This window comes from Phycodurus eques, chromosome 19 (genome assembly GCF_024500275.1).
Source record: "Phycodurus eques isolate BA_2022a chromosome 19, UOR_Pequ_1.1, whole genome shotgun sequence".
In the NCBI taxonomy this organism is placed as follows: Eukaryota; Metazoa; Chordata; class Actinopteri; order Syngnathiformes; family Syngnathidae; genus Phycodurus; species Phycodurus eques.
This window is the reverse complement of record NC_084543.1, coordinates 10,403,753-10,416,531: the sequence shown is the minus strand read 5'-3', so window position 1 is coordinate 10,416,531 and position 12,779 is coordinate 10,403,753. Positions and strand designations below refer to the sequence as shown.

Genomic DNA, 12,779 nt, shown 5'->3' with positions numbered 1-12,779 from the left:
ATTCACTCCATTTGTAATATGAGATGTTTCAATTCACACCAATTATGATAACAATACAATTCACTCCAATTACATTATAATATGATTTAGTCGAATTGCGATATATGATACGCTTCAGTTCACTCCAATTACGATACGCTTCATTTCACTGTAATTATGATGCGGTTTTAGACGATTGTTTCCCAGTTGTGATCTGTTACAATTCACTCCAATTACCAAAAGCTAAAATTATTTTCAATTCTGATAAATTATGACTAACTTCAATAATTATATCTGCTTAGTATCATAACAATTATGATAGGATACCCTTCAATTCACCCAATTACAATCCATACAATATGATTCACAGCAATTGCGACGCAATACGATACAAATCGTTCCAGTTCCAATACGATTCACTCATACGATATAATACAATTTACTCCAATTGTGATAATATTCATTACAGTTACAAAATGATACAATACAATTTGAATCTAAGTGTGATATAAATAACTGTGATTACGCTGCCTTTTTTCTTGATCAATAGTGCAGTTCCTCAGAATCTGTAGCTCTACATCCGCCACAGTGGAGTATGAGAATATGAAAAAATGAAAGTTTCTTAACACAAATCTCTGGCCAGAAATGTAGCGGTTGCAATGACGCTTAAAGCAACGCATTGTGATCTCAAAATATATGAGAATGCATTGATGTACTGTATATCTTTTTTTCCTCACATTCCGCTCCTAACCACAGAAAAGAACAGATATGGGTGCTTAAAGTACCCCTATTTATATGCAGCAGTTTGTTTTGCAGCAAGGAGGCAGGCTTTCTGTGAAAAATGAAATCCATAGGAATGGTGGGAGTCTATGATTATCTACATTATACAAACACACACATACATACACACAGGCTATATACATCCAACACAAACAAACCGTGAAGGGTGCTGGTATGGAGTTAATATCCTAGCTCCACGGAGAGCTTTAAATCACAACACATATCCATAAACATATTCTTTTTTTGCTTTCCATGACGCTATAATAATGCTTACTGACAAGTGAGTGACAAAATGGGCTATCCGGCTGCAATGTTTTTGAAGATATTGTACCTGGGCCTCCCCCAATTCCAGGTGACACGCAACGCCTGGAGACGGTGTGGCTCTCAGGAATCTGCCAGAACGAGAAGAACGAGGTGATGAGCAGCAAGCTGGATATCGACAACATGGCTGGCGTCTTCTACATGCTGCTGGTGGCCATGGGCCTCAGCATGCTGGTGTTCGCCTGGGAGCACCTGCTATACTGGAAGCTACGCCACTCTCTCCACAAGTCGCACAACCTCGACTTCCTGTTGGCCATCAGCCGGGTGAGGCCCGCCCCGGGCGAAATCGTGTCGGTTTCGGGAACCGCTAGGGCAAGTGGGAATCAAGTTGGCAAGGATGCGATTTCAAAACAAAACAAAAACTGACTGCCGAATGTGATGAGCTATATGTCACTTTTTTGATGGAATTTAAGACATCACATTAACTATTATTATTATTTTTATTATTCTTATTTAAATCAAAATTGAAGACAATTTTAACTTTGTAAGGGTCCAATGACACCCTGGAATATATCATTTTATTATAATTATTTACATTTCCATTCAAATTTAAGAATTAAAACTAAGGACTTCATTTTGGGGCGGCATGGTGGCTGACTGGTTAGAGCGTCAGCCTCACAGTTCTGTGGCGCGGGATTCAATCCGCGGCCCCGCCTGTGTGGAGTTTGCATGTTCTCCCCGTGCCTGTGTGGGTTTTCTCCGGGCACTCCGGTTTCCTCCCACATCCCAAAAACATGCATTAATTGGAGACTCTAAAATTGCCCGTAGGTGTGAATGTGAGTGCGGATGGTTGTTTGTTTGTATGTGCCCTGCGATTGGCTGGCAACCAGTCCAGGGTGTACCCCGCCTCCTGCCCGATGACAGCTGGGATAGGCTCCAGCACGCCCGCGACCCTAGTGAGGAGAAGCGGCTCAGAAAATGGATGGGGTGGATGGACTTCATTTTGGAAAATCAAATGTAAGACTTTTTAAGGCCCTGCTGAAACCTTTTTTTTTTTTTCTAAATTTAAAATTAAGGCCTTAATTTCTGAAAGTCAAATTAAAGACTTTTTAAGCATCTGTAGATACACTGGAATCAGTATTATATACAGCAGATGGTTACAATTTGAAATGATATCAAAAGTAAGGCATTCATTTTGGATTGAATAAATACATTTATTAAATTCAAGGCAACATTTAACTTTTTAAAGATCTGAGTACACCTTGGAATAAATAATTTTAATTTGAATGAATCATTTGTTTTTAATTCAAATATAAAAATTCTATTTTGGAAAATCAAATGCAAAACTTTTTAATGCTGAGTGGACATCTTGTAATATGTATTTTTTTTTCAATTAAAACTTTGAAGTCAAATTATTAACGAGGCCTTAATATTGTAAACACAAATAGATTTTTCAAGGTTCTGCAGATTAACCCATGAATAAATAATTGTATTTTGTATTTTTTTAAATAAAATTTGGACAAGCGTTCTGAATTGAATCCTCAGTACTTGTTCATTTTTCTTAGAGGCTTGACTGTTGGCACTGTTGATTGACTGATTGGGCTGTTGTAATTGAATCACCTCCAAGAAACGATAGAACTGGCTCCGTAGGAAATGTTTTACAAAAAGTGCCATTGACGGCGCGCTACATCATCTTAAATTGATGTTTTGCGAGGTGTAATTAAAAACATTTACTGTAGAGTAGGGAGGAGATAGGAGCTAAATCAAACACAAATTCGGGTGTTTGCTCAGCTTTTAACTTTAAAGGCTGAGTCGCAATTAGCGTAAATCACCCGCCACTTAGTCGGTGCCGGTGTTTTGCGGAATGCGAACATTGATACGTCAATGGACTCCAGCCACTCCGCTTTGTAATTACACCATTGAGCCGAGATCAAGGTTCTTTTTATCAGATTAACAAATAAATGACTATCAGATCGTTAATCCGTCCCCCGAGGGCCAAATTATATTTAGATTATTTCTTTCTGTTGAGAATCTCTGAGTGTTACCGTCGCAGTTTGTTCCACAGGCGTTGTTTGACTAGTGAGTTTACTGGGCCGTTCCTCTTCTTCCTCTCGGCCTAAACACTTTTTCTTTGTGTCCTGGGAGGATGCATAATGAATTGAAAGCTAAATCGTCCCTTGCTGTTTGGCTATGTGGCCACCTGTTGCTCGCTAATACGCAAACTGTTTGAACACTTAGTTGATAAAGGAAAACTGTCAGAATCACTGATTTATTTAAGTCATTCAAAACCAACAGCAATCTTGCACTGACATTGCCAAATTATCACTCGGAGTTGGTGGAAAATACTAACTTCTGGAGTTTTAAAAAGACTGATTTTCCCTTTGAAAAGTAAACTTGCTGTAGTCATGATGATCTCCTGTTCATTTGGCAAAGTAGGACTGATTGACTGCTCAACAATAAACAGAAACTAGTTTTGATCTTTGAAATTAATTTTAACTTGAATGCGATTACATTAAAAATCAACTGGTTTCTTGGTCCTGGTTTGGCATCGACATTGACAAATTTGACCTTTGAGGAAATCCTTCAAAATCATGACCACCCATGTACAGTATTTTGTAAAACATTTACAGGAACGTAAATTGTCTGTTTTTATCTTTGACAACAACTTTAACTTAAATGTAATTGTGCTCCGGCAGCATGGTGCCCTAGTGGTTGGCACATCTACCTCACAGTTCTGGGGTTCGGGGTTACAACCTGTGTGGAGTTTGCATCTTCTCCCCATGCTTGCGTTATTTTTCTCCGGATACTCTGCTTCTGACATTTTAAAAACACACTTTAGGTTAGGTTCCTTAAGACTCAAAATTGTGAATGTGCGTGTCAGTAGTTGTCTATATGCGCCCTGCAATTGGCTGGTGACCAGTCCATGGTGTACCCCACCTCTAGTCCTAAATCAACTAGAATAGGTTCCAGGACACACGTGATGCTAATGAAGACAAGCGATAAAGATAATGAATGGATAGATGGGATTGTGTTAAAACTCACAAGGTTCTTTGTGTTGCATAAACGCTGACTCGCAATGAGCTAGAAGACACCTTTAATTTCAACAATTATTCAAATGAAATCAATAGTATTAGAATAGAATGGTATTGAATCAGATTTGATGTAAGTGGTGACTGGTAGAGCAGAGAAAATAATCACTTCAGCTATTGTTTGAGTGGGATGTGGTTAAAAATCAAGGGGATTCTTTATAACTGTGTCTTTCTCTTCCAGGGTATCTACAGTTGCTTCAAGGGAGTGGAGGATCATGGCCGTTCCTCCGGTCTGGCCAAACCCGACTTGACATCCAACTACGCCCAAGCCAACATGCTAAAGATGTTGCGTACCGCCAAGGACCTGGTCTCCACCGCCGATGTGGAGAGCTCCCTTGACAACGCCACCAAGACGATCGAGCACTTCAGCCGGCACGGCGGTGGCTTGCCAGTCCGCGTCCCACACGTCGCCGCCGAGACAGTACCGAGAGGTTTTGCGTATGTCATGGAGAACCATGCATCCTACCCGCAGCAATCCCTCTCCCCGCAGAGATGCGTGAGCAGGCCCACGCCGCTGCGCTACACACTCCCAACTCACTCTACTTCCTGTCTGTATGAGCGCCCGCTTCCTATCTCCAGCCTCAGCAGCCCACACCTGGCGGTCAGCGAGACGCTCGCCCTTCAGCATCCCCGCCACTACCAGACCACTGGAAGACTCTATGTGGATGCCCACCCACACTCGAGGTTCATCTCGTGCACCGACCTGCAGCTGCCTGATATCTACACCTCCCATCCCATGCCCCTGCCCCAAAACCAGAACACAGAGACAGGCATTCACCAAAGGAAACGGAGGTCCAAGAGCTTCCAGTGTGGGGATGGCGACGCCGAATGGAGGAAGCACAAGGATCACGAGAGGAACAAAATCTGCCTCAGCGAGCTCAAAGCCAACAACCTCCAGGGCAACCACATCTCTGCCCCCAGCATGGAGAGCATCTACTCGGTGGAGGGGACATGTCCTCCGGTGGAGAACTACAGATCCTGGCCCCCGGAGGACATCATGCTGAGGGGAAGACGCAGGGGCCGCCGCCCCTCATTCCTGAAAGCCACATGGGGCAGCGAGCAGATCCACCAGCTCGACGAGTCCCAGTCATCTCTTTCCAGTCAGTCGCCATCCACACTTCCTGATCTGTTCCCATGCATCCTCACGCCGACCACAGCTGTAAAGGCCCACAACCCGGCCCACCTCCGGAACAACCTGTGCCTCCCGCGAAACCAGGCCTACCTCCACATAAGGGAGGATCACAGGAGACACGCTGGGCGTAAAGGTCAACGGCTGAGGTATTCTCAGTCTACCCATCTCCCGACATATGGCGAGGCTGTGCGGTACGGTGCTGGGTTAGGGCCAGGAATGGTACGGAGAGCCACCAGCCTGCTCAGCAGACAATACGCCCACTACTTGAACTCCTATCCTGGGCTACCACTCTACCACTCGCCCCTCGACCTGAAAAAACACAACCAAGCCCCAGGCAGTCACCCAGCAGCCAGCCCCGTGTGCCAGCTCCTGGCCTGTGGTGGGGGACGATGCAGGGGTCAGCGGGCCTTGCTGTACCAGGACAGCGTATACGGAGCTTATGGGATCTATCAGAGCTCCCACACTGAATTGGAGACTCAAGGAAGTCAGGGAGGAGTCAGCCAGGCAGCGGGGAGCCCCTGCGTGCTCCGGCCCTGGAAACGGGTGTCCAGTTTGGAGTCGGAGGTGTGACCCATAGAGACCACTAAGGAGAATTTACAAATGACCACTGTGGAGAAGGTTGGCTCGTCTGATTTTTGGGGAGATCTTGTGTTAAAATGGATGTGAAAATGTGCACTCTTTACCCTCAAGAACACCGTTAAAAGTGAGCAAGTCGGATCTTCTTGCTTGTGCATTTTGTGAGCACCGAATTGTCTGTGGTGTCGCCACCTGGGCAAAGTTTAATCAGAGTAGTCATGCTGTGATTTTCGTGGTGTACATAGTTTACTGTGGATGAGATTCAGACTCTGGTGTCGTGTCACTAGCTGTGAGGCGATAGCGGTGGAGATTAAAGGATCAAATCTTTCCAAACTGTCACCAAAAACAAAACGAAACACAAAGCAGCCACTGTAGCAACCCATCATGAAAGAATGCACACGTGAGGAGTTAAGAAAATTTTGACACTGCAGCGCTTTGCGAATATGACATAATCAGTTTGAGACATCTGCAAACAGACATCAGGTAACTTTTAAAGCGGCTATTTTTATAACAATGTATTACTGTATATTATTATTGTCAAAGAAGAAGAATCACACTGGTCTGTAGGCTTTGTTTAAGACTATTGTTAGACGTTTTGATAGTGTTTGTTGGTACGCTAGCTTGTTCGTTAGCAGGATTACGCAAAAACTGCCTGTCAGATATCCACTAAACTTTGCAGAGGGGTGGTGAACGGGCCACAGAGGACATTGTTAAACATTTGGCGAATTAATTTTCCTATTTCATTCTCCAATCTAAAATGGTTAACACCTAACTGTAATTGCTATACTAACATTAACCTCTAACCCTACCCTTCCTCCATCTCAGCCCAAAACTAAACCCTAACACTTTTAATTCTCCAATCAGTCTAAAAAGGTCTTTGTCCAAATTAAACTAAATATAATAGTACAGTGGACCCCCGCTATTTGCGGGGATAGGGACCAGGCCCAACCATGAAAAGGGAAAATCTCTATATAATTGACACTCATTATAATAGCCCACATTTTTATTTTATTGTTTTTCCTTGAAAAAAATTAAAAATCAGTTGCGGATCTCGTCCAAAAACCGTAAATAAGTGGGGGATCAGCAAAAAAATACCGCAAATTAACGGGGATCTCCGCGACTAACGGATAGATTTACCCACAAAATACGGCAATTGGTGAATCTGTGAATGCCGAACCACGAATATGCGGGGGTCCACTGTACATCATTACATCATCCTCGGTCAACCAGGAACTAACCTGCTAACAAGCAAACATAGTGCAGCTCAGTCAGTCATGGTTTGATCTTTTCTGATCCGTTGTAGCACAGCCTAGTTTTTGCGTGTTGCAGGTAGCCATGCAAATGTGTTGCCAGTAAGCCGCTAGCAAATGACATTACGACAAATAGCAGCTACATTACGACATGTAGCAGCTAAAGGGCCCTGTATTTCCCTCAGGGGTTGACAGAGACAAAAAAACAAAACAAAAAAAAAACAAAAAAACTAAGCCGAAGAGGGTTGGACACAAACTAACTAAATAAAGCAACACTTTGCTGACTAAAGATAACATGATGTAGCTTTACTGCCGCCACAAAAAAAAGGTTTTGAGCACAAATCCAAGAAGATGGTTTGTGAATGCAGTCCACATGAACACAATCTGCAAGGAAGGTATCTGGACAGCACTGACCAGCACAAGGTGTCTTATTCATTCAACCATGGGCTCTTCACTAGGTCTCCTCATGGAGCTACAATACAGCACAGAGAACACACAAGGGCCTCACGATACTTAAAATATTTATTCAAAAAGTTATATTAGTATGAAGAAAATGTATTATTTGAGTGTCATTCATGTAATCTACTTAGGATAGGAATTTATAGTCACTCACAAATTTTCTAATCATGTTTCTGGCACATTGTGTAAAGTTATTTGTTACTGTTGTACGAATGCGCTCAATTTCCCTATTAGGATTTTCATCGCTCTCTTACACTCTTTTGTATTCTCTCGGTGTCCCTGCTTTCTCCCGTCACTTCTAATTGCTTTTTGATCAATTTTAAATGAGGTGATTGAAAGCTATTATACAACTATATTACCCAGCGCCCTCACCCTGTAATTTATCACTTAGACCAATTAAAGAACCTTTTTGGATGACTACAAATGCGTGTCTATTTTTGTAGAGTCCCTTACATCTTGATACACATCGCCAAGCCATTGGTGAGATTTTTTACCTTAAGGGAATTGAGTTAGGGGTTATGAATAGATTTAAGGCGTTTTGGGTTTTAGATTAGCATTAGCGTTAGGCATTAGGTTTCAGGGGAGGGTTTGAGGTTACAGGTAGGTGTTTGGTTAGAGTTGGAAGTATGGTAAGAGGTTAGGTCTAGGTCAGTGGTAAAGGTTGTAATTAGGGGTCATGCTAAGAGGTTGTGTTAGGGCTAGGGTTTGGAGGTTGAAAGTCAGCGTTAACAGGTTAGGGTTTAAGTAAACTGTTAGCAATTACGGTTACGCATCATCATCGTCATAGGATTTACGTAAAGGTTTAGCGTTGGGGGGAGGGTTAGAGGTTAGGTTTCGGATTAGGATTAGAGTTTTGGAAAAGGGTTAGGTTTAGATTTTAAGGTTACATCTGGATGTTTCCTAATCGTTCTGTTAGTTACACTAATCTGGGAGTGAAGACGCTACAAGCATTCTAGTTTTCAATTAAAAAACATTCCAACTCTTGAAAAAGGTCTTCAGAACTGTGATGAGAAATCAAACAAAACCAAACAACCAAAAAATGTAACCTTTAGATGTTAATGTGGTGGCCCCATGGACTCCCAAGTATGCAGATGTTGTTTGTATGTACGCAAAGTGTCAATCTGAAGGGGCTGGAGGGCCGCTCTCCTCGAACCTCCGGACTGCGAATAAATTACTTTTCACGTCCAGTTCAACAGCTGCTCTGAGTCACCTTGAGACAAAAGACTCACAGACTAGAATGCGGTGGGGCGGGAGTGCAGTGAAAAGAGCAGGAGGGGAGTAGATAGCAATGTGGGATGACACGAGGTGGAAATATTTGGGGCGATGGCAACTGAGGAGGTTTGGGCAAAGACTGCCGATAGATCAAGAGCACAAGAGAGTGGGAGACGCTGAGGTGACTTTGAGTGGGGGAGATAAGAACGGGGAGGCATGAAGTGATAGGACGGCGAAAGGGGCGACGTGAGGGGGGTGATATATAGATGAGAACAGGTGGGGAAGTGAGCGGGAGATCTATTTCTGTGGTTGTGAGACGAGGGGTGTTAATGAGAGAATTCTGAAGAAAAGAGGGAGAAATTTGAATGGAAATCCCTTCTGGAAACCTCATTCGTCGAAGAAGATAAAAGTAGACTGACAATAATTTGCACAAATAAAATTGGGGTTAGGTGTTAGGTAAACGGTTAGTGGTAAAGATAAGGGGTTAGGGTTAGTGTCGTGGTAAAAGGTGAGAATCGGGGGTAGGGTTATAGATTAAAGTTAATATGTAAATGTTAATATAAGGGAATAGAGGTTAAGGGTTAGGATTTTGGGTAAAGTGTTAGGGGATAAAATTAGGGATCGTAATAATAATACATTCATATAGGACACTCAAAGAGCTTTACAGCTCTTTGAGTGTCCTATCGGAAACACTAATAGTAAGGGGTGTATGACCGCGTCAGTGGTCAAAACAGAAACGGGACACAATCCAAAATGGCCAAATCATAGACAGGTCCTCAGCGAGGGCTGTGTGGCTAGGGGTAGGGTAGGAGTAGGGGTTAGGATTAAGGTTTAACTCAAGAGCTAGGGGTTATTTATACATTGGGTTTTGTCTCAAGTTTAGGTTTAAAAAACAAAAAATCAAGATTTTGTGTGTTATCCCAAAATTGACATATTTTTAGGGATTAGGGTTAGGTTAGGATTATGTGTGGGGTTAAGGTTTGGGTAATCGTTTAAGGATTAGGGATTGCAAATTAGGGTTAGGACTAGCAGTTATGATCGGGGTTTATTGTTGCAAAAACACCAAAGCCAAACTCTGTCGAGTATGTGTGTGTGTCTGTGTACGTGTGTGTGTGTGTGTGTGTGTGTGTCGAATTTGGGCCGGAGCTTGTCTCCCAATCCAAGACAATTGGATCTGCCAGCCAGCAGGAACGTTAATTACTTGGCCAATCTTCAGGCACAATTCAGGCGCAATCGTTCCCATCTCGCCGCCGCTCGGCCCATTCAGGCAGCCCCAGAAACCAGGCCCTGCCTCCCATTCAAACCCCATTTCAGGGCACGGGGGTGGGGGAAAGAATGTAATCAAATAAGCGGAACAATAAAGATGGAATCCGGAGAAAACACCCCCCCCCATACGATTTCAATATTAAACGTCTTTTGCAATCTCCAAAATAGCCGGGGTGATGATGGATAATAGAGGCTTTGGTTAGGAATTGTGTCTGTCAGGGAGTTTTAATGATTTCAAGTGAGGCTAAGCGACTTAATGAGACAGATTGCATCTTAATTAAGAAACCAAAGCCTTTTATTTTTGTGTGAATAACATCGTAACCTCCTGCTTTTCATTTTCATCAAGCCTAAATAATCAGCAGAAGGTAAATGATGCGCTGGCGGTGTTCTGTATCTTGATTCTCCATGACGCTGTTTTCATCAGTTTGACATTCGGCCTGATTTTTCATCCCATCAACACTGTCACAATCTCCATTAGGCCACAGCGTCCATTCTCCATGCACACCACTTTCCCGATGAGTTTCTGTGGAGCAATTTTGCCGCAGCACATCCAGGTCCTGCTTTCCATCCGGAGCGAGCCATCATCAGCCGGAAATCCAATAGAAGAACAAAGAAACACATGTCTGCTCTCCCCAGGAATTCAACATCAGAGGTTGCAGGTACATTGCCAGTTGGAAATAGGTCGCAGGTGTTATGCCCTGCAAATGACGCTGCAGCAAACACACTGTCCATTTTCCTCTCATCCTTCCAAGGTTATGGGGGCCTTTTGGCAGCGCCTACATCGGCATATTCACTCAGGTTGAGCTGCCAACGGCACAGCATCCCGCCCCGCTTATGCTGTCGCTTCATGGGTTACAACAAACAACAGCACTACAGGCAAAACCATGCCCTCCTGATTAACCGGTCCCCTGTTATGTGACACAATAGCCAAGAGCTGCCTTGTTATCGCTGATATCTTGACACATTCTCCTGTAAAATGAGATTCCATACCTGGAGGGCGATGGACAAAAATAGAAAAAACTGTGAAAAGAAGTGAGGACACCCTGAAATGAATCGAACTGAGTTCGCCATCCACAGGTGGTCTTACCCAAATGGAACACAGTCCAGACCCTTCAGAAGTATACTGAGCGTTGGTGTTGGAGCACAGTTTTAATCAATGAATCCTCATTCATCGATCAGGTCAGATCTGATGGTTGTGGATTGTTCCCAAACTGGAAGCAGTTCTTTGTTTCCTTGACTACCGCTTGCTTGGACCTGTTCACCCCCACAAGACCAAAAATACATGACTATTGAGCGATTCTGTGGATTGTGTTGGCCCTCTTAGCCAGACCACCACTGGCATAATTGATGGTTCTTGTTGCACCTAACAAAATATGTAAAGCTCAGGGGGTAAAAAAAAAATTTCTGGTGGACAGTGTGTCAGAATAAGGCTATTTATTTTTTCTGGCTATTTTTTGACCGTAGGATGTGCAGACATCCCTTGTGGCATTTTTATTCAACATGATACAAAACGAAGAGAGATTAGCATAACAGTACAAACACAATAGGAAATAAGGTCAATTAAAACAATAACAACTAAGGACATAAATTGAAAATAGCTGTCAAGAAAGAATAATTTTTTTTGGGCAGGTTACATCACTCTGTGGCAACCAACATTTTGTGATCGAGATTTGTTTTAACTACAATAAAAACAAGAGTCTAAAATAATCTATTGCTGGGACAACCCTCCAGAGTGAGTTTCAGTCATGTGTTACAGACCAAGTGAATACTTGTCCATCTCCTCGTCCTCCTTCTGTCTCGTTTGCACTCACTGGTCCAGATGCTAAATCAGGTTGTTTAGCCTGAGGCTGTCTCATGCTGTTGCTTTTTCGACTCGATACACAATGCCTCACCAATGGGAAACAAAAGATACCAAAAAAACAACACTTTAGGTTTTGGAGTTTAATATTAACGACTGTATCCAATGGTGAGTTTGGCCCTTTGTCTCCTCTGGTTGAAGATTTACAGTGAAATGTTGCCTTGAATGTTGGGAACAAATTCATTTTGGGTTCTGCGGCCAAAAAACTGCTGGGCAGCATCTTGGAACGAAAAAACTAGCAGCATACGCCATTGTGTGGTGGAAATCCACTTTGTTCTCTGCTGGCCTCAATCAGAAGCACTGACCTACATTTACAACCTAAATTCTAATTCATGTTCCATGAAACTATATTAATTTATTCCCAACATTATATTCCCTTAACTTCATAGTGTATGTACATGTCAGATTATTTTATTTTTTTTTTTTTTTTTTTTGTCCAATCAGATTTCAGTTGCCATGTCAGTTTTAATCAGCCCAGTGCATTCAGACTCAGTAGTACTGGCCAACTTTTAACTACTGTATATAGGCAATGGGACTGTTTCTTTAACCAATCAGATTTCAAATTCGACTTTAAAGTATAAGTTTGAACACTCAAAATATGTACAGTATATAAATATCAAAATATCTTGCTAAACATCAGCAAAAAAGCTAAAGGAACACATTTCTTAGAATACATGCAGTAAAAGAAATGTAGAGTTAAAGCAAGCTTTCGTGCTGCCCGCACATACATAAACACTTTTTATCTCCCGGGGGCAGAGTTCACAATGATGTCCATTTTATAGCTCTTGCTGGTCTCATTTTGTGTTTTTGGGGTTGCAGGGCAGAAGAGATGGGTAGGGGGGATGTGGAGCGTGAAGTCATTAGAAGGTTCGGCGAGAATTTGCACAACTCCAATTTGTACGTGACCTCCAAAAACC

The 12,779-nt window shown here is 42.7% G+C and overlaps 1 protein-coding gene across 1 annotated transcript in view; it reads left to right on the top strand.

The window, feature by feature from the left end:
- LOC133417764 (glutamate receptor ionotropic, NMDA 2C-like) overlaps positions 1 to 7,913 on the top strand; it is a 50,774-nt gene extending 42,861 nt beyond the window's left edge. The window contains exons 15-16 of the mRNA XM_061705851.1: positions 1,112 to 1,344; positions 4,291 to 7,913. Of these exons, the coding sequence (XP_061561835.1) occupies positions 1,112 to 1,344; positions 4,291 to 5,811 (1,754 nt within the window). The 3' untranslated portion in view covers positions 5,812 to 7,913. The remainder of the gene's footprint in view (positions 1 to 1,111; positions 1,345 to 4,290) is intronic.
- The last annotated feature ends 4,866 nt before the right edge of the window (positions 7,914 to 12,779 follow it).